Below are 22,809 nucleotides of genomic sequence, written 5' to 3'. Positions count from 1 at the left end.
AATCCCAAAAAAGGACACAATCTCGTAGCTCCCTCATTTCCAGAGTCTGTGTTAGTAGGCAGGCTATAAGTACGGTATGTAACTCCATACAAGTTTTCTGTTTTTTGGCAAGTGCAGTGTCTGTGTCGGCTTTAAAAGGCCGCCTATGCTCATTTTCAGCTGCTCCCGCTGTGCACAAACAAAGCATAGCCTGGCCAAAGCGATCATTATAGGGTTTCTAAAGCTCCCATAACTTCAGAACAAATGCAAAAGAGCTGGCAGTTCTCAGCTTGCGAGCGCTGCCTGTTGTGCTGTTTTGGCCGCAGCCCAATCACACACTGCAACGTCACCCCCCCCCCCCCCCCCCCCCCCTACACACACACACACACACACACACACACACACACAAATCTCTGCAAGCTGTTGCAAGAGCAGAATGGATAAAAGGCAACCTGGGATATGCCAGAAAAGAAAACAAAAAAAACTACACCAAAGCATCCTTTGGTATGCTGTTGTCTTCTTTGTCTTGGCCACCACAATAATCAAAATGGTGTAATAACTCGTTTTGTCCGCCTGGCCAGCTACCTTTCAGCGGAATCCATGACAAAAAGTTAATGTTGCATTAGTGCAACTACATTTTTTTTAACCCATATCATACATACCAGTCAAAGCATCCATGCACCAGTGCGGTCAATATGGAGGTTTTTTTTTAATACCATAATCTTAAAGCTAGATGGCCGTCATCCAATGCGCGGGCTGAGAAGTGAATAAAAACATAAGTATCACAAGTGTCTTCTCCCGTATGAGAGCTTATTTGTAAAAGGATCTTCCATCTTGTTTGCAGCAAAAGCTACAGGACCAACGACGGTTTTGTTGTTTTGGGGCGGGTGGAGTTCAAGAAGCTACACCGAGCTAAGGCTGATACAGTTCCGCAACTTAAAACACCAAAAGAAATGCATAATAATGATCTGAAAATCGTCCCGTATCTCTGCCAGCACTCTCACATTTGGGGGGCAGGAGAGGGGAAAGCCAGTGTCTTTGCTTTTGCATTTAAATAGACTCCTGATGAAAGATTAAACCGCTCTCTCAAGTTGGCAAATTATTACCAGGCCGCTTCGGCGGGGCAACGCTCAAAAAAGCTTCAGCGTTTTGAATCGAGAGGAAATGGGGAAAAAAAAGAATTGGAAACCCATTATGTTATGCTGATTGTCGGAAGTTCTGTGACACCGGCGAGTCCGCGGCGGCGGAGGTTATCCGCTTGCGCAGAGTAATCACTCTGAAGGTCTTGCCTCCATTGATATTCGACAACAGTTTCCAATCGCTTGCAGAGTGAAAGAATGTCGTCTCTTCTGAGCAGAGACCTTGGATTTGAGGACCGAAGCGCTGTCTGCTCAACACAAACCCTTGTTCTCTTTCCCTCGTCTGTGTGTGTCTGGTGGAGGTGGGCACACCAATCCTGCCTTGGAATCAGATGGACGAATATTACTCCTCCAGAATGAAGTAGCCCGTACGTTTTGGAAGAACATATGTAATTTAAAAAAAAAAGATGAACTTTCCAAGGGACTGTGATACAGGTACTCCTCACTTAACGACCTACCTGTTCAACCACCACTCAGACTTACGACCAGATCTCTGACCAGTCTGTATTGTACACTGGGTACAATACCAAGCGTCTCATCACCCTTTATATACTATATACACTATAAATACTATATACAGTATATTATATATACCATATAGACTATGTACACTATATACAGTATACTATGAACACTATATATGCTATATACATTATATATACTATTTACATGATATACACTCTATATACTATATACACTTTACACTATATATACTATATACACTATACTGTATATACTATATAGACTACACTATTGTACTATATACACTATACACTACTGTATATACATCTAATCTCATCAACGTTCCCAATCTCAGTCTCATTCCCGCAGCCTGTCAGTATTGACTACACTAGCGTCCGCAATGGCCACGACCCCTTACCGTGAAATAACACTTTATACACTATATATACTATATACACTATATATACTATATACACACCCCCTTACCGTGAAATAACACTACACTATAAATACTATATACACGCCCCCTTACCGTGAAATAACACGGGTCCTCGCTTTTCGACCAATTCACTTAACAACCTGGTTGGAGGAACGGAACTCGGTCATTAAGTGAGGAGTAGATTGTATATTGCTGTAAAGTATGTAAAATAAATGAAAAATCTCCAAATCCAACCTCTATTAGAGCTCAGCAAAGTCGTTTATTCTTGAAATGTATCTGCTATGATAATGAGAAGGTATTTATAGGAACAATTTGGACACTCTCCACTTCTGTCCGCCTGGTGTCGAAGATGGAGGATTGGACAGGGAGGCTTAAGTGAAAGAGACGACTTAAGTGCGCAGAGTATTTTTCACCATCTGCCTCTTACGGGGTTAGAGGTTGTGGAACATCGGGAGAGGAAAGGATGAAACTAAAAAACTTCAAAAAAAAAGCAAATCCGTCAGACCGAGCCGGGGAGAAAAGGTGGAAATCGACGGGGTCACAGCCGCCGCGCTGCAGAAACCATAAAGACTTGAGGCTGGACGCGCTCAAGACGCCACTGGAAGCAAAAATCGTCCAAACGGGCTGAGAAACAAGGCTGAAAAAAAAAAAAAATGATAGGTTATCATTTTTCCGCGCGGGGAGGAATTTCTTCCTTCCCCCGCCCACACACTTTCGCGGCAGAGGCCTCAGAGCCGGGGAGCGATGGGCGGAAGGAGCGGCGGAGTCCGTCAGGAGGGCGGGAGGACCGGCATGGCGGAGGGAGCCCGAGGGGACGGGCGAAGGGTTTCACAAGGTGAGGGAGAGGGAAGCGAGAAAGTGAAAGAAAATACTGTCAAGCGAAAGGAGGGACGGAGACGGGGAAACCAAAAGCATGAGCTGGAGAACCCAGACGGATGACCCCGGCAGAGGCGACGGACGGGGGCGTGTGGCAGGCTTTTTTTTTCTTTTTCTTTTTCGGGGGCGGGCCGCACCCCGACCGGCGGCAGCACGCGGCTCCCGAACGGATTCTTTTCTCCTCTGTGTTGACGGTAACCAGGGTGCCTTCCTTCCCGCCTCCAGCCCCTCCGGCCCCCGTCGTGACCCCAGGCCCTCCGCCCGCCTGTGAGGGCGGGGGCGCTTTCAACATGCTCAAGACTGCGTCAAATCGACGTCCCAACGACCCCGACACAATCCCAACACGCGGTGCGTTAACGCGCCACATAAGGATGAGGAGAACGAGATAAAAAAAAGTCACAAGGAGGTCAGCAGCATTGTTCTCACGGTGCTCGCAAAAACAGCCACTATTGATATTTATGTGGCGCCATCCTTCCCATTCAGTTTTGCGTGGGGATGGTTGGGTTTGTCGTTGGAGCTAAAAATAACAACACCGCCGCTAAGGACACCTTCGGGGCGCCGGGACATATGCCGGTGGGTGGAGCGGGCGGTTTGCCACGCGGCTCGGCGGTAGGGGCGGCCTGGCGGAGTCCAAAAAGGGCCGGAGACGGAGCGGCTGGCAGCGCCGCGCCGGCCCCCGCCGCACTCCCGAGTGTGGGCGTCTCTCACCCGGGGGGCCCTTTGGCGGAACGCACGGCCAAGATTTGGGGCCGCTCGCTGCTTTTTTGCCGTTGCTCTTTTTCTCCGAAACCCCCGCCTTTGACCGGGACGCGGTAGAGTCACAGACCGTGAGGGACTCCCCTTTACACTTAGAGACTCCATCAGATTGGATCTTATGGGACCCTTACGCTCCAGCTGGTGAGCTCTGTTCTTGAGGGATGGTATATTTATACGTTCCTGGAATAAATAAAAAGAATCAGCAGGGGGTGACTCACACTGGGCTCCTTACTTATAATCTGCTCTCCACCAGGGTGGAGAAGTCTGTGGAAATTTGTAAAATGCATTTATTTTCCCTGCATTAAAACCCTCAATAATCCACCTGGAGCAGCAATCTCCCTGGACCACTGGCAATATGCCAAGCATGTGCTTGGGGTATATAATGTGCACATGCGTGTCCATATATAACCTTTAATACCTTTTTTTATTGATATATTTCATATTTTCTATTTCATATCATTGCCGTGCTTCATCTCTAACTGGCGTTTGTTTCATCAGTCTAATTTCAGTCACTGAGGTGCGCTGAGACACTGCGATTGTACTTCATATATAAACGCGGTTGAATTCTGTGTTTTAGGAACGTTACTGTTTTTGACATTCATGTGGTTTGCATTAAGTGTCAAGATTCTTCTTCTTCTCTCTGCGGCGACATTTTCATCCAACCACGCAATAGATCCTCTTACAAAGGTGGCGATTTTTTTATTTATTTATTTTTTTAACAAATTCAATTGGTTAAAAAAAAAATATATATATATATATCAAAATCGTTGTACTGAGACGCTTAAAAGTTGAGATAAACATAAAAGTTTTAAGTTTATCTCAGTACTACGCTCACGGATATAATATACTGCATACAAGGTGAATATACTGTTCTTCAATGGCTGCAGTTAAATGCATTATCCCCAGGAATGTTCTTCTGTTGTCCTCCCTGGACTGAATTGACCTTAAACACATACAGTAAAACCAGGTTACCACTCCACCTTTTACACCGCCCCGAGTTTGGTGAAGTGACCACCAGTGAACCAGTGGGTAAATAAAAAGGAGCCGCCGCTGCCGAGTGGAGCCGCTTCCAGTGGGTCAGACGTTTAGGGCCTCGTCTGCCGGGGGCCCATAATTTACGACCCCTCCCTTTGAAAAGATGGGGAAGCGTGTGTGACGGTGGCACCGCGCCGTGCTGCCACAGCTGCTTTTACTGTCACGGCCGTAAAGCCCCTTTGGGAAGGGCGGAGACAGAAGAAGAAGAAGAAGAAGAAGAAGAAGAAGAAGAAAAAAAAAAACAATGGCGTTCCGCATGAAGCTCGGGGGTGAGGGGGAGGGCGGCGGCGGCTCGCCCCAACGCCGAGATGAAGGGCGGCGGAGGAGGAGCTCACACCTGGGTCTTTTAGTCCCTCTGCCAAATGGTGAAGCCTACTGTTAATGATAAATATAGGGTTCACTCCGGCTTTGTTTTGAAGATTTTGTTTTGTTCTCTCTCTGTACTGTAGCTGACTTCCTGTCCTTGGCCTCGGTGAATAGGATTCCCTTCCCCCCGACCCCCGTCAGACTCGTCTGTGGGGGCCTTTGTCACTGCTGTTGACTTCTGTCAGGAAGACCTTTTCAGTCCAAACAGCGGGTGGGGGGGGGGGAAACAAAAACGGTGGATTGTGTTTTACCAAGGCCTTGAAAGTGACAATAACATCTGTGTTGGGTGGATCACACGATGAGCCCCAAAATTCCATTCAATGCCCTTTTTGGTTTTTCACGTCAAATTATTTTTCTAGAAAGCAACTTCTTCTGATCAGTTGAAGTTTACTGACTACAACGAGCTACGCTGCCTCATCAAGTTCATCGCCGCCGCCGCCGCCTTTCGGGTCTTGTGCGTGTGGCGGACCCCGCCACCAGCAATGGAAAGCAGTGCATAGAGGAGCACATAATCAGGCAAATACATTGAATGACTGTTTGTTACAACGTGGCAGCTAAATAAAGTATAAAATATGGCATTTCTTTCCAAAATAATACGGATTACCACTTTAATGGCTGAATCGGGCTGTAAAAAAATAAATAAAATAAAAGGTTTTAAATAGGCTGTGCTTTTTTTTTTTTACAATTCCTTAATGACTGTGAAGTCAATGAATAAATTACAACGAAGCTGTTGGGAGTTTTCCAAAAATATTTTATTTCACATGAAAATTTCACATTTAGCATATTTATCAAACAGGTCTTTTTGTTTTAATAGAATCTTCTATATATACATATTATACACTTGTTTTATTACTTACACATGTACAAAATAAGGTAACAAGATAAAAAAAATAAAAAATAATGAAAACAATGGCAGTCATACCATGACAGTCATACATTGTTGTTGTGGTTCCGGCGGTGTGTGTGTGTGTGTGTGTGTGTGTGTGTGTGTGTGTGTGTGTGTGCGCGTGTGTGTGTGTGTGTGTGCTTGGCAACATTTTGTGATGCCGTGTCTGCAGCAAATCAGTCACAAATCAAAATTACCCAAAACTTGCGTAAAAGTTGCGTAAGGGGAATACACAATCAATACACAACGATTTCTTGATTCCCACCCCTCTGCCGTTACAATTTTCTGATGCCGGAGTGAAAGAAAGTGGTGCTTTTTATCTGTGTGTGCGTGACTCTGCGGTGGAATACGTTCCCAAAATCGAGGATTTGACTTCGGCATTTTTTATTTTATTTTATTTTTTAAGAATGGGTGATTTAAAAATGGAAAAAACAAAACAAAAAAAAGATCCAACATGGAGAGAAGTCCAGCCTCTCGTACACGCACGCAGCGTCGGTCTTTGATTTTGGCGGGTTTTAAGCGTCTTATAAAGTATTGTACGCAATTCTACCCTGAGCTCCCGTTCCATGTTTCTGCTTTGAAAAAAAAAAAACGAAAACCAAAAAAACACACACTCCCTTTCTCACACACGTACTAACCAGCGAGGAAGAAGCCCCCTCCACATTTCATACGGTAAACATCGTTTGAACATACTGTATATACAGTTAAGTTTATCAGCTGCAAATGTTATAAATTATTTTCACAGAATGTACATGTGATGCAACACCATCGTCCCATGTAGCGTGTGTGTGTGTGTGTGTGTGTGTGTGTGCGTGTGTGTGTGTGTGTGTGTGCGCGTGCGCGCGGTATAGTGCTACAGTATGTGAGCACATGGTTGAGTCTGAAGCAGAAGAAGCAGAGGCGGAAAACATCCGGGTTCCCAAGCCTGCGAGGCCCCCGCCCGAGCGCCTCGATTCGCTGGCGGGTCGGGCGCTCCCCTGGGGGCGTGGTCCGCGCACGGCCGGCGCAAAACCGGCGCAAAACGGGGCTTCGCTTCCCTGAAGCCGGAGTTTCCGCCTCTCCCGGGGGAGTGGTAGCTCTCAAAAGACACACAAAAGGAAAAGAAAAGTCCCCGCTTCTGACGATGCTACATATAGAGAAATAAGATACGGGCGGATGTCGCCGCCACTCGATACCGTTACGATGACAACACAACAGTTCACGACACTCAACGCATGGAATTTCGTGAGCGGGCAGGAGAGTTGGTTGATCTTTGGCTCAAAAGTCAGAGTCCCGTCCCATCCCCCCTGTTAAATGCAGATTTTTATGAACATACTGGAAATTTGTGGCCGTATCGTCCCCACACGATTCTCGGTCCGTTGTCTTTGATTGTTCTTCATCCAGTTTCGCTTCCCCTTCCAGTTCTTCATTTTTTTTTTTTTTTGTGGTTTCTCCAAAAAGATGAAAAGGTTTTTTTGTTTTTTGGAGAGTTAAAAAATAAAATAAAAAAAGAAATAAAATCGAAAAACCAAGAGAGCTTCTGCTTTGAAAAAAGGGGGGGGGTAATGTCATATCTAAAAAGGAGATTAAGCCCGAACGCTTCATCTCGTCTAAGCGTAGTTGCTCCGTACGCTCCGGTGCATGTGAGTCTATCTATACTTTACAAATGACACACTCTCACACTCTCTCTCTCTCTCTCAGTCTCTCTCTCAGTCTCTCTCTCCCAGTCTCTCTCTCCCAGTCTCTCTCTCCCAGTCTCTCTCTCCCAGTCTCTCTCTCCCAGTCTCTCTCTCCCCGTGGCCAGCACCGGGCAAGGAAAGTTCCTCTTTTTGAGTCAGTGGTTTCATTCCCACGGACTTTCTTCATTGTCAGTCCCTGAAAAGCCTGGCCTGGGAACGGCAGTCCGCCGGCCACCTGCTCCTCCTCCTCCTCCTCCTCCTCCTGCTCCTGCTCCTGCTCCTGCTCCTGCTCCTGCTCCTGCTCCTGCTCCTGCTCCTGCTCCTGCTCCTGCTCCTGCTGCTGCTGCTCCGCCTCCTCCTCCTCCTCCTCTCAGTGCAGCGACAGCAGCAAGGAAACGGGGAGCAGCAACGAGAGGGCGGAGACGGACGCTGCCGCTGCCGCCGCCGCAGAGTTTGTCTTCACACTCTTCTGGACCTCTGGCAGAATCACCACCGGCTGGTCTGCTTGGAGACATGACGCATAGAGGACACACATTGGTGATACGCCGCGGACTCCCCTCGCCCGGCCTTAATCTCTCACCACAGCCTCACATGGGCAGGCGTCGCCCTAGAATCGAGGATAATTAGAGAGGATGCCTGGGGGCGGTCAACATACCTGCAGGCAGCCTGTTGGGGGGGAGGTGGGCGCCGGCGCCGGACGCGGCCCCCGCCCCGACTCCCGCTCCGGCTGCAGCTCCGGTTCCCCCTTTAGCCACCCTGGCCTCCTGAGAGCCTGGAAACCACCAGAAAACATGTCACTCATCCCGCGGGGCCGGCTGGAGTTGCGCACAACTTGTGTTAGGTGACGGCGCAGTTCCATTGCCGACCACCAGGGGGGCAACACTCACCATCGGCAGCCACGACGTCCACCCGGAGCCGTAGGCACTCCTGCCCGTGGTGGTGCAAAGGTTTGGCTGCAGGGAAGGAACAGGGAGGAAACAACATGGGCGTTAATTACAGACAAACTAATGCACTTACCCTCTGCTGGCCCCTTAATCCACACACACACACACACACACACACACACACACGCACGCACACTCACTCACACACACACTTTAGGGACGGACAGATGAGCCAAAGCCCTAGGAAGCCATCTGCGGGCCGGGGGAAGTGTGCCTTGTCCGGCCTTTTTTTTTTTCTTTTTCTTCTTCCTTCTTCTAATTACAGCCATGGACGGCGTCACGGCCCTGCTAGTTCTAGCAGTTACGTTTTTAGGATAACGATATTGTATAAACCGAGCAGAGCGGGCCGACACCCTGCTAATGTCAACGTGAAGCTTCAAAGCGCTGATTTTGTTCGTCTAGGGGCGCCGCCAAGGAGCGGGCGGTTGCACGCACGCACGCGCGCGCGCACGCACGCACGCACGCACGCACGCACGCACGCACGCACGCACGCACACACACACCCACACACACACACACACACACACACTCTCTCTTTCGTTCACACTTCCATCAGTTGGGTTCAGGCAAATTAACTCTCCACCTGAGTGTTTATGTTTCAATCTTCAATTCTTGTCTCCAAACTTTTTGGGAGTGGTTGCCAAGTTGGCAACCGAGCAACCGCATTTTTTGGCCAAGACGGAGAAAATGGTTGCCAAATTGTAATCATTTTATAATTGAGTGCTAATGGTCCTTGATAATTATAGGCCATATTTCAAGATTGTGACATCCTTCTTTCATCATTTCAAATCCATGTGCCACTCAAAATCCTTCCTTGGATGAAGTTTCTAAAGTTTCCGTGCTTGTTATTATTTTCAACGCATTAAAAACGGCTGACAATGGCGCAATCACACCACGTAGCGAGATCGTAGCCAAAAATCTGGTCGCCCGGGGCAACAGGGCAACCGTTGATGTCGGTCATCATCGGATTGTATTATTAAACGGTTATAGGGGGGTCACACGCCAATGGCGGCAAATCAAATGGACCCAAAGACGATCGACACTCACAGATATAATAGTAGCTCTCCCCCTGGCGGAACTCCTTGCCCAGGGTGAAGGGCGTGAAGCGCTGGAACTTCTCGGAGAACTTCTCGGGGGCGTGCGGGGCGAAGGGGTGTCCGCACTCCCAGCGCATCTGGTCGTAGGACTGCGGCTTGCACGCCCCGTAGTCCTCGCGCTCCACCATGTACAGCACGTAGCGCTCGGCGTCCTGCGACGGCACCTCGCCCAGCGGGTAGTGAGGGCACACGATGTCCAGGTAGTCGTTCAGCCGCACCTCCACGGCGTAGTTGTCCTGCAGGAACCTGGGGGGAGAGGGGAAGGGTGAGCGCCCGATCACAGCGAGGCGTCTCGGATTTTACACGTGGGCCCGAGCGGCGTCCGTCGCTGTCCAACGCGGGAAATCTGAGATAAAGATGGAGATGCCCGGAAGAGAGATCGGCTCGAGAAATAGCCCGATGATGTGTGTGTGTGTTTGTGTGTGTTTAATAGGACGGCGAGCACGGGGAACAGCGAGTTGAGTGGAGACTGCGAGTACATAGTATATGGATAAACGTGGGAGCCCCGCTGCGATGCCGTGTTGTTGGGGAGTCTCACATCGATCCCCCTTCCTCGCGGGTGGGGAGGCGGTGTTTACACAGAAACATTAGCAGTCTGTTGGTCTGCCGAGGAAGGAGAGGAGTATTGACATCTGCAGGGCCCCACACGCGCACACAGAGGTTGGAAGCGTAATGACAAACATATCCAGAAGTGCACGCGTGCACGCATGCGCGCGCGCGCACACACACACACGCACGCACGCACGCACGCACGCACGCACGCACGCACGCACGCACGCACGCACGCACGCACGCACGCACGCACGCACGCACACACACGCGTTTCTAACCCTTTCATTAAGATTGAGGGGGGAAGGGGGTGAGACACAGAGACGAAGACCCACGGCCTCCATCTCCCCCCACACTCCCTCTCGTTACAAAGACGGAGAGACAGACAGATAGATGATCAAGTCGGGCTGTCTGGTGCTCCTCCATCCATCCATCCACTCCTCCACCCTTTTGAGGAGCGCTCACTCCCCCCACCCCCCACACCCAGACCTGGGTGAAATAGCATTACCACCAAAAAATATATATAAAAAATAAAAATTATATATATATATATATATATATATATATATATAAAAAAAGCTTGGATCAGATATTAAGGCTATGGCAGCTACGGGTTGAAGTTGCAATAATTCAGTGAGTTTAGGAATGTTCGACCTATTATTCTAAGACTTGTTTCCCACTTTGTGCCCTGAGGTGGTGCTGTAAACATGATGAAAATCTTATATGGCTCTGGTGTGTGTGCGCGCGTCCTGTTCCTCTATTCACCCCCCCCCCCCGGGGGTTTTCTTACACGCATAATTTTTCGTCTCCAGGGGATTATCGCCAAAGGTAGCCATGTTTCAATTTCCCTTTTCCTCCATGACCGTGCGATCCCTTTGGGGGCTCCTCGCAGCCGCGGCTCCCTCCTCAGCCGCGACCATCCATCACCAGCCCCGAGGGGTAGCTGGTGGCCAGCAACACACACAAACACACTTGCCAGTGACTCCAATCCATCACCACCCTGGAGCAGGGACACACACACACACACACACACACACACACACACACACACACACACACACACACACACACACACACACACACACACACACACACACACACACACACACACACACACACACACACACACACACACACACACACACACACACACAGTGCCTATCCATTTCCCGTCGCCTAGTGTTTCACGTCACCGGGGGTTCTCCAATGTGGATAAAATTCACCGAACTTAAATATTTTCACAACACGCGGCCAGAATGCATGCCTAATACAGGAGACTGTTGCCTTTGCAATGAATATCTGTGCGTGAGTGTGTGTGCGTGTGTGTGTGTGTGTGTGTGTGTGTGTGTGTGTGTGTGTGTGTGTGTGTATGTGTGTCGTCTGGACAGTCCTTCAAAGAGCGAGGCAGCGTGTTAGATCGACTGCCATTTACAACACACAGATCTTGGCTGCTACCGAAAGACGCCCCCCCCCACACACACACGCGCGCAAACACACACGCGCGCAAACACACACACACACACACACACACACACACACACACACACACACACACACACACACACACACACACACACACACACACACACACACACACACACACACACACACACACACACACACACACACACACACACACACACACACACACACCCCACGGAGGAGGAGCTCAGAGGATTTCTCATGCAAAAGGCCCAGCCGGCAACAAGTTGTGTTGGGGACAGTGTGTCTCAGTGACCAGGTCCATGTGTGTGACGCCTGATGCCGCTGCTGTCTGTTGTTTGTTGCCAGGGGCCCGGCTGGAGGGATAGACACCACGGCTCCAAACTTTAGGTCTCGGCTTCAGTCCACCTCTCTGGCTCCACCCCCCCAAACCTCCGACTCGGTTTCCCTCTGTTTGTATGACCGGCCCCCCGGTACTGATGACCAGATTATCTGGCAGCACCATTTGCAGGAGCCATGTCGGCCTGTTTGGAGAAGGGACACATCTTTGAAATTTTCCAGCGAATTGCGTTGAGAACGGTCTTTTCCGGCTCCAACTCCGGGGTGGCAAGGGGGGAAAAACCAAATGACTACAGTTGCAAAACTACTGCAGTCCAGCAAGCCGAGCGCTTATCTGCATCTCACCCCGCCACGCTCTGTTTACCAGATTGGTGCTAAGCGTTTATTTTTTTAATAGTTATTTAGTCGCCGCTGTCCGCCTCCGCCCAACAGAGTTATCACAATCCTCCCGCAAACGCTGAAAAGACACAACAAACAAGCCGGCTTCCACCACCCCCCCACCCCTCCCCCTCCCACCGGGCCCCCAAAACACTGATTGTAAGCTGGTCATGGTATGGCCCCAATGTGTTGGTCAAAAGAGAGTTGCAGAGGGGTGCAATTAAAACACAAAAAAAGGGTATTAAAGTCACCCTGGAGGGGGTTAATTATGCCTCCCCTCCCCAACCCAGCCCCTCCAGGCTAAGCATTGGGATTGGGGGTGGGGGTGTGGGGGGGGGTCAGAGGGCCTCCGTCAGGAATGGCTTTTGAAGTTCCCTTGTGAGAGAGTTCCTCTGTCAGGAGCTACAGTTGCTTCCATCAATGGCGGCGTCTCATACAGTGCCTCCATTCACGCGCCGCCGGCGCTGGCGGAAGGAACGAGCGCTGCGTGGCTGAACACACACTGAGGGAGACGGGCTCGGCCTCCAGTTATCACTGCCGAATAGCTTGAATCTCACTCATCTTGGCGACTCGTTGCGTCCGTGCCGACGCCCCCGGGCATGGGTCCGTATCTCGCCGGTTTCAACGAACCGATTGGAACGGCGAGGGCGAGTCTGGTAACTTTGCAGGAACTCAAAGCTCCCTTCGAAAACCCGCTCTCTGTGCGCCGGTGGCGGTCCCTCGCTCCGGACTGCACGGCGTTCCCTGCCTTGTTTGTCCCGGTGACGGCGGCGCTTTGAGCTTTCGGCGGAAATAACCGCGGGGATGCCCGCATTCTCTCTCTCTCCCTCGGGGATGTTTTGTGGAAGCGCGGCGCATACGCAGCTCAGATGGCGTACGTGACGGTGTGTCTGCCTGGCGAGCGTATGTTATAAACATGTGCACATGTTTATGTCGAAGCGTGAGCGTGCATGTGTAGACGTTGGCTCCGCCGAGCTTCGAGGAATCTGGGCGTAAGCGTCTACGGCGATAAGGAGGATAATGAATGGCAGTGGGAGCTGACTGCCAGGGAATGTCAACTAGTCCAGTGTGTGTGTGTGTGTGTGTGTGTGTGTGTGTGTGTGTGTGTGTGTGTGTGTGTGTGTGTGTGTGTGTGTGTGTGTGTGCACGTGTGGTCTGGTGATAAACGGACTATTCCAAGAGTCCCTCCTTCTCCAAATTCGAATTCCTGATTTATTGGAGCCTCTTCGGGGGCCGAAGCCTAATCTCTCTTCTTTAATCTCTCTGGCCAAGGTTTTGCTTTCTTCTCCACCTCCATCCCCTCCTTTTAACCATCCATCATCCCCTCTCATCTCTGCACTCCATCGCCTGCAGGAATGCCGGACCTCGAGGGCGAGAGGGCCGCACTCCGGATCAAAGGTTGGAAAATTGCCGAGTCAGCACTGGAGGTTCTCCACTCACACACGCACACAGGCACACGCACGCGAGGTTCCACAGATGGCTCCGTGGAGGAGAATCTCCCTCTGGAAGGATCAACTGAGTTCCAGTTAAAAGACAGTAAAGGACGACTCGATGTCACACTTTATTTAATTATATATATATATTTAAAAAAAAAAAGTCAGGGTACTAAGCCCAGGAACCATCGTTCACCATCCTCTCAACACTGGATATCTCCCACTGTCCCATCAGTTGACCTGAAAATTTGTCGATAATTATGTTTCCAACAATGTTGTTTTCTGAGGCAAGCTAAGAGGGCTAAGAGGAGACCGCATGGATGAGTGAATTGGAATGCCGGGGGCTAACTAATCGGCTCGTCCGAGCCCGGATTATTGGGTGGGGGCAGAGGCTGAGCTGGGATCCATTCATCAGCACCAGACCCTGCCTAATACAGGGACTTAGAGCCGACACCGAGGCCCAGCGCAGGGGGACGGGGCGGGGCGGGGCCTCTGGCTCCATTGTTGTCCTATAGAGACAGGTTTTACTCTCTCACCCCGGACATGAGGGGTTGACCAAGAGCTGCTCCGGCTCAACGCGAGGGCCCGTGTGGGCTCCAGAGGGGAAAGTGAGAGGCAGTCACCGGGCGATGAAAGACGTGGCACACGAGGGGAGGCGTTTTGCTCCGGGCTTATCTGTGAAATAAAACTAAAAAAAAAAAAAAAAAAAAAAGAATAATAAGATAACAGGCAAGCCAACCGTACAAAGCTGCTCCGAAGCGGGTTAACCAAGTCCCAGCTTGGTTAACCTGTTCTGGTCCGTCGTCATCCTCTCTCTCTCTCTCTCTCTCTCCGTTTGTTCTGTCCATCACTCCCACGTCACTGTCAGGTCTCCCCCCTCCTTTTTCTCTGTCCGCCTTTCATCGCTCGGTCCTCACCCGCTCTCCACCCCGCCCCCTCGGCCTGGCTCAGCCAATCACCGCCGTCCTCTCGGAATGCCAAATATGTCCGTTTCCAGCCCACCGTTTGCACAGCTCGGAACAATGCAGCCTGTGGGTCGGTCGGCGTTGTCATAGAAACAAATACGGTCCAACCCCCCCCACCCCCCCACCCCCTTCTCTTTTTAACTTCATATTCTTGCGAGTCATCCTGTGCCTGTGTGTGAAATGTGTCATCCATCTTTCTCTCCGCTGTCACGGCCTGTCATTCAACCATTCAACCACCGGAGCATCGGCCATTCGGATGGCGTCCTTGGACAACCCGGTTTTATTTCTGTTATTCCAGTGACGCGACATGGAAAAGGTTCAGCGGCAAAAAACAACAACAAAAAAACACCCCAAAACCTTAATAGGGTAATAAAGGGGGACCGAGATGAATACGTGTGCTCTTTCCAGCTGTCTGGCGCTGTCCCCGGGGCCATTTGTATCCTATACGGGTCGGGACAAAAAAGGTCACGACTGACATCGCATTTCTCACGAGGCAATTACACGAGTGGGGAGAAAAAAGTCGATTTGCGCCGAATCAATTTTTTTTTTTTTTTTTTACGAGATATACTTTTGTTTTCATGCGGCCGCCCTCACAACCCCGGCTTATGCCCAAATGATCCCTGTGCGGATCGCGGGAATCTGCCGGGCCTTGGTGTGAAGTACGATTTTCGTTCTTTGCATCGCTACGAGAAGTCGCCGGCGGACCCCTAACAGCGATTACAGTTTAAATACGCCTCCCCCGAGGGGGCGGGGCAGGGCGGGGCGGGGCGGAGAGGCTAGGCAGCGACAGATCGGCAAAAAGGCGCGTGCCTTTTTGACGCTCGCAAACTAAATCCATTCACCGAACAAGCAGAACAAACAGGACAAGAAAAAAAACAGAAGTCACACAGTGAGCTCCTATTTGTACGGCATAACAAACACGACGGCTCATTTTTGGGGACAATATTTGACCCCGGCAAAGCCAATCCCTCCTTTTCAAACACTCTTACTCGACCGAATGTGTTGTGCCGTCCCACAAAGACTTGACAAACAAGTCTGGAACGAGAGGCGCACACACACACACACACACACACACACACACACACACACACACACACACACACACACACACACACACACACACACACACACACACACACACACACACACACACACACACACACACACACACACACACACACACACACGTCCTTCATCCCCCGTGGCTTTCGGTCCGGGATCGAACCGTCGTACAACAGGACAGACAATGAGGAGGAGTGGATACACAGGAAGTGTGTTGCGTCGATAAGGAAGAGGCACGGGGACGGACGGATGGGTCGAGAAAAACACCCTCCGCCTTCGGGCAAAATAATCTACCAGGAGACAATCTCGCTATGGACAGGGAGAGAGAGAGAGAGAGAGAGAGAGAGAGAGAGAGAGAGAGAGAGAGAGAGAGAAACCGGGATTTCGAGATTCGGAGACAGCGAGGGCAGGTCTGGCTCCGGGCGAGACGGTCCCACATCCATCACGGAACCATTAATCACTACCAATCATTATTAATCCGTTTAGCCTCGGCGGCGGAGTTTAAAGCTATTAATCTCTCGCACCCACCGTCAGCTCCCCCTGGGAACCTCCATCCCCGTTCGTTCAGGTGTCAGCGTCTGCACTCTGCACCATCGCGTGTTTGGCGCTGTGGGAACCGTATTGTTTATTGTGTGGGGCCCGGATACGAGCTTTTTCCCGGGAAAAGGTCGGCGTCGGCAGGAAGTCCCGCGGCGCTTTGGGGGAAACGGCGGTCGGCACGCTTTCGGCTTCGGCTTTTTGGCCGGAGAAGAAGGCCTTTGACCCGGCCGTGTCCTCCGCTCGCCGGCCAGACGAGGACTCTGCCAGCGCTCGTCCGTATGAAGGGACATTTGTTGCGTAATCTCTAAGTGTGTCAGCTTGTCCCCCCCCCCCCCTTCTTCCTTCCAGATTTAATTCACCAGACAGATTAATGGGAGGGCAGGAGAGCGAGAGACGGGCGATGAAAAGGAAAGACAGGGATAGACACAGAGTCAGGAAACGGCATAAGAGGACACTGAGAATGTGTTTTTCTGTGTGTGTGGGGGGGGGGGTGGGGGGAGTTGTAGCTTCAGTTCCGATCACTTGATGCAAAACCAAAAACTTACCCATTCGCCTCCACACACACACACACACACACACACACACACACACACACACACACACACACACACACACACACACACACACACACACACACACACACACACACACACACACACACACACACACACACACACACACACACACACACCTTTGTTTTAATTTAATTCCAGTTCTTTTCAGGACCAGGGAGTTCCCATTCGGAGAGGAGGAGCAGAACAGAAGATGGCCGCTGGAGAGGGAGCCGGGAGACCGAGAGGGGCTTGCGAGGCGGACCGGGGAGGAAACACTTGAGGGTGCCCGGGCGACGCACCCCTCCGGGTGCCAAGAGCGAAAACAAGGGGAAGAAGAAAAAAATTCCACACCTCTTTACATGGTTCCCCTCCCTCGCCCTCACCCTCATTCTTGGTTAAGGCCCCGAATTGGAGGTGAGGGAAGAATGGACTGAAAAGGAGAGAAGCTTGTAAAGTTGAGATAAAAGCTGATGAGGCGGCGGCGGGGACGGAGCGGCGAGAGTATCCCCAGAGGTGTAGGAGCCGGGGCCCCCCAGCCAGGAGGGCCCGGCATTCAGGGACCACCGCCGTGACAGAATGACTGACAGACCGATAGAGGCCGCGCCACTTCATCCCATTCTGACCTCTGACCCCGCCGATCAGTCACACCGGCCAACGTTGGCTTTTTGTGGGACGCCATGAAGGGGCTTCCTCCAAATTTGTACGGGCAGCGGGACTAAGAGGCTGAAATTGGGCGGATAAATACTGCGCCGGGAATCCTCTGGGAGCGAGGGTGAGACACACATCGTCAAAATAAACTTTCAATTTGAGCCAAAACGGCAAGAAAAAGGGAATTTCATATCTGGGCATTAACTCCGTTGCGGTAAAATACACGTCCGAGCGGTCCGTTTTTCGGGTGCGTTTGGATGGACGTGAACCCAGAGGACCCTTTAATTGGGGGGGAAATTGCGACCAGACGCGGTTGCCCGTCCCCCCGAATACGGGGATCGATTTAAAACGATTCAGATGCCACTTGGGTCACTGGGGTTGACTCCCGACGGTGAAAAAACAAATACCTCGATGGGAGTTTTCCTTGAAGGGAAGTGCAATAACAACACCAGAAAGAAACAGGAAAATTAAATGTGTAAAAAAGAATTAAATAAATAAATACATTTGCAGAGGAAAAATAAAAAACACGAAAAGAAAGAGAGAGAGAGAGAGAGAGAGAGAGAGAGAGAGAGAGAGAGAGAGAGAGAGATGGAGAGAGAGATAAAGAGAGGCAGGAATGAGTTAACAGCTCAACAGGACTCTAGACCACTCCGCCAGCCTGAAAAGGGAACACCGCCAAGAGTCGAAGGGAGGGTGGTGGAGCAAAGGACAGACAGGTACAAAGAAAGGAGGAGGAGGAGGTGAGGGGCAGGGAAGGAGCGAGGGAGAGAAGGAGGGAGAGAAGGAGGGAGAGAGATTCATTTCTTCTCAGTCGGAGTGAAAAAAAAAAAAAAAAAAGAAGAGAGGGGGGGGGGGGGGGGGCTAATGGAGAAGGCACTCTGAGTGAGCAGATTATTGCTTCACATCGGGGCCGTGGAGCGCTGTACACTCTGGAGGCCGTGTTGACATCAATCACTGCAGCTGCGTGTGTGTGTGTGTGTGTTTGTGTGTGTTTGTGTGTGTGTGCGTGCAAAAGCACTGAGGTGTGGGGCCGTTGTGTGTGTCTGAGTCGCACTGATTTAGAAAACAAGTGTTATACATGCGTACACATGCACACAAACACCCACATGAACTCATTCAGACGCACACACGCGGTGCTGTGTGTGGGTAGACACTCCCTTTACACACTTCCACGGGAGACATGCTGCGACAGGGCTGACTGGGCATACTGGGAGGGCCAGTTCTAGGAGCCGAGCACAACTGGAGATTAAGCCGGCGTTAATGAGGTGCGAGTCCACGTGCAACACACACGCGCACCCGTGGGGTTCAGAGGGCGCGCCTGCGCGCACACACACACACACACACATACACATACACATACACACACACACACACACACACACACACACACACACACACACCCCTTTAGTGTGTCTGTAGTGGGTTTAGTACTAGAGGAGACGGCAAAAACAGAAACGTCCCAATTTTCAGTTGGAAACGTAGGATAAAGTGCATCTGAATTTAGCACGGATTTTCTTTTTTTGTTTTTCTTGTTTCTGTTTTCAACCAAGAGCCCGGGCTTGTGGATTACCGCTACATTTACAGGAACGGCCGCCGCCTCTCCATCTCCATCCAGAGACGGTCACTTCATGACGGTTTTTTTTTCGCCCGGAAGAGATTATCACGGCAGATGTTGGGTTTCTGGGAACAATGTCCGCCGTTGTGGTCTGAGTGGGAATTGAACACACGAGTGGGGGGTGGGGGGTGGGGGGGGTGGTGTCGGTGACGAAGACGGGACGTGAGTTTGAGCACGAGTGTGAGCGATGGAGCTGTCCCCCGGGTCGGTGATTGACTACGACTCCGCCGGGCGCGTTTCTGCGTATTCTCACTTTCTCAGTGTCTCCGTGCGCCCCGCCCGCCCACCTCCTAAAAAAAATAATAACAGCGCCGCCCGGCCAACTCGCCCCCTGCTATCATCAGCCATAACTCTAATTGACCCCCACTTATTTTCAAATGGCCCCCATTGCCCCACGACAATTTGAGCTCCAATTTCTCCCCCCGGAGCAATCCGTCTCCCACTCCCACAGTGTGACCGACTAGGCAGGCTTCAGCTTTCCCAACGTGGCTCGGTCGTACGCCACCGGAACCCCCGAAATACGAACGGCCCTCTGTCTTGCCCCGATAGCCGTGTCAGCTGGCGGATGGTATCTCTTGATTTAGGAGATAACACCAGCTCCCGCCCCGCACAGTGGAGGTGCTGATGTGTATACGGCGATGGATATTTCAACACCGCCCCGGTGAGTCAAATACCCACAAAAATTCCACTTTAGTCACAAAGAACAGTCGCTCTTTTGTTCAATGGTTCGTCCAAAAAAATTTGGCGAGAAATTGTTCTTTCCTCGGGGGAGGGGGGATAATCCACCTCGCACGAGATGATTCTACAATGTTACACTGTACGGCACAGACCTCGACCTCCTCCCAAACAACTCCTGGCGGTCGGGAAAAACTCATTCACGGAACCTTGGGACTGACCGGGCGTCGGACCCGGTGCTGAACTCCAGGGTCACCCTTCAGTAAACACGCCTTACAGACCTTATCTCCAGTGGGACATCGCCCGAAACTGTTACTTCAGTCTCTCACACACACACGCACACACACACACGCACGCGCACACACACACGCACACGCACGCACAGGAAACTGGGGTTAAACGGGAGCAGCTCAGGCCGGGCTCTGCATGTAAACAGCATAGGGAAGGTGGAGGCCCCTCAGAGTTGGTGGGGGCCAAGGCGGTTGGTGGTGGGGGGGCTCCACGCTGCTTTCCCATTATCATCACAACAGTTGTCAGTTGTGCTTCCATCGCCGTTTTTTTGTTTTTTTTTACATAGACGTTGAATATGCACGACCTGGAATGGGCCTACTTCACTCTCAAGTGAGTATAGACGACAACAACCGGTTCCCAAACTGGGGTCCCGCGGCCCCCTAGGGGCAGCAAATAAAAAAAACCAAAAACATGTATGTGTATATAGTTATTGATTGCTTATTTTATGTTATATTGTTTACTTTATTAAGAGGAATGACCTGTTTGTTTTATGTTTATATTATGTATTTTAGATGAAACCCCCTCCCCGCACACACAAACACACACACACACACACACACGGATTTGCGGATGGCGGATTTGGGAGATCATCTTCAGAGATTTGCAATTATTATTATTATTTTTTTTTAAATGTCGTGCGGTGCATTGCAGACGGACGACGTGTGCGGCGCAGGCTACACCTTGTCGGGGCGGCGGGGAGCGGGGGCCGCGGGGCCGCTCCGCAGTATAAACGAAGTTGCTGCGACGCGGGGATAAGAGGGGCGACATGACAACAAACAACGCGGACTTACTTTGGGTTGGTGCTGTTCCAGAAGACGCTGTGCCGCTCGGAGGACGCGCACCAGGCGTACACGCTCACGGAGACGCACAAAATCCAAACCAAATCCATGTTCGGGAGGAGCGGGTGCGCGCAGGAGGACGCAAAAAAAAAAATAATTAAAAATACAAAACCAACTTAAATATATGAGCACGAGCACGATGCGTCCGTGCCCAATAAACAACGTCCGTATATATCTATATATATATATATATATATACATATATATATATGTATATATATATATATATATACATATATATATATATATATATATAGAAGGAACGCAAAGAGTAAGTCAGATTAGGTTCCTCTCAGCTCTGATATCCGTAGTGAATGAAGCGCTCGGCGCCGTAGTGACCACTTTTGTGAAACGCCCCCATCCCTGGGTTACGCCCTCTGGCAGCGACAGCCAATCAGAGCGCTGTCCGTGCCGTGCGCTGCTCAACCGACACGCCCCCACCCCTGCGTCGCGCTCTTGATTTACCGGTATAACGTATATCAGTTATATTTATCCCCTGTCGCTATGTTGAGTGTCTCGAATTAGGATTAGGTCTAAATTATAGATTAAATAGAGACGATAGCGCAACATATACCAATTGAATAACGTTTTTTGTTCGCATCAAGTAAAAACTCCCAAAAAAATGTATTCGGTTCAATGTTCAATGTTCAGTGTTTTTATTGTCATAAGCACAGCAAAACAGCGTGGTAGCAGATGTTCCTGGCCATGAGATTGTTATACGCAAGAGGCAGCCACAACATTGTAAAACAGTAAAATAATAAAATGTTATCAAAATAGTAATAAAAAATACAATCAAGACAAGAAGCGTGCAAAGAGAATATATTAATTAATGTAAATTGATCGTATAAGCTGCAGCATGAGGTAAAAACACAATGCAATTTTAAATTTGCGTTATTCACTTATCACCCTGTCGGTGTGGTTTTCCATCTGTCGGTGTCGATGCAAGGCAAGGGAAGTTTATTTAAATCTCACATTTCAACAAGGCAATTCAAAGTGCTTAACGTAAAACATAAAAAGCATTAAGACATAGCAAAAGGACATAGATCGATAAAGTGAAGAAATATAGAATAAAAAATACTCTGCATCGTTATTTCAAATGATGTCGGTTAAATGGGGACTGTGAGGGATAAAGTTTGTACATTTTGTAATCATTAATATCGTCATGTTTTGAACACTCAGAATACATCTGCATTTCCATGAGGAGAGTTACGGAGCTGAATCTTAGCCTACATCAACAAATCAAAGGCGCATTTTCATTTGGATTGCTGGATAGATTACTCGCTGCATTCTCAATGGACTTTTCAGTAATGTCACAGCCCTCCCTGAGGTCGCGCTGCTAATCCTGACTTATCTTTGTGCATTCCATGAATATGAATAATCTGGACCACGGGCCTTTTATTCGGCCTAGTGAGCAATATCACCACCAGGGCTTTCCGGGATTGTTTCTGCTTGAATAATTTTTTTTGCGATGCGGCGAGAAGCACGTTCCTGCCGTAGAGGAGGCCGCAGTTTCAGGACCGCTGTCCTAGAGCTCTAGTTTTTCGTGATAGCGCCTAGGACACATCAACAAGATGGATGACACCCTAACCCTAACCCTTACGCCGCAACTTAAACCTCTCTAACCTTATCATTAAACTCTCTCTCATCCCTAACCTTATACCAAATACTATAAGTCATTAGACAGAAAGTAGTATTTGGGTGGAATAAACCTTTAAAAGTATAATTCGATATGTGGCGCTGTCACAAAAGACTAAGGAGCTCAGGGTTCTAGAGACGCGCTCCCAGGACTACTGACCTGAAACTGCAGCCTCCTCTATTGCAGGAACATACTGTTGGATGCG

At 50.1% G+C, this 22,809-nt stretch overlaps 1 protein-coding gene across 2 annotated transcripts; it reads right to left on the bottom strand.

The window, feature by feature from the left end:
• Positions 1-5,851: 5,851 nt before the first annotated feature.
• Positions 5,852-21,035, bottom strand: efna1a (ephrin-A1a). 2 transcript variants are annotated; one of them, XM_080008324.1, is made up of 5 exons: positions 20,921-21,035; positions 9,588-9,883; positions 8,484-8,549; positions 8,252-8,368; positions 5,852-8,100 (listed from the first exon to the last, which is right to left on the bottom strand). In XM_080008324.1, exons 1-5 carry the CDS (start codon positions 21,016-21,018, stop codon positions 7,967-7,969), a joined length of 711 nt encoding a protein of 236 aa, XP_079864450.1. In that variant the 5' UTR covers positions 21,019-21,035; the 3' UTR covers positions 5,852-7,966. The 2 variants fall into 2 exon arrangements, with proteins under 2 accessions (XP_079864450.1, XP_079864451.1); XM_080008325.1 differs by having other exon boundaries at positions 5,852-8,097.
• Positions 21,036-22,809: the final 1,774 nt, after the last annotated feature.

The sequence above is a fragment of the Zeus faber genome (assembly GCF_960531495.2).
Source record: "Zeus faber genome assembly, chromosome: 1".
Classification (NCBI taxonomy): Eukaryota; Metazoa; Chordata; class Actinopteri; order Zeiformes; family Zeidae; genus Zeus; species Zeus faber.
This window is presented reverse-complemented; position numbering and strand designations above follow the sequence as displayed.

Excerpts from the sequence above, each read along its gene's own strand:
- efna1a (XM_080008324.1), bottom strand. The coding sequence starts at position 21,018 with ATGGATTTGGTTTGGATTTTGTGCGTCTCCGTGAGCGTGTACGCCTGG. Across the intron at positions 9,884-20,920 it reads TGGAACAGCACCAACCCAAA|GTTCCTGCAGGACAACTACG; the intron begins GTAAGTCCGCGT and ends CTCTCCCCCCAG. Across the intron at positions 8,101-8,251 it reads CCCCAACAGGCTGCCTGCAG|CAGACCAGCCGGTGGTGATT; the intron begins GTATGTTGACCG and ends CATGTCTCCAAG.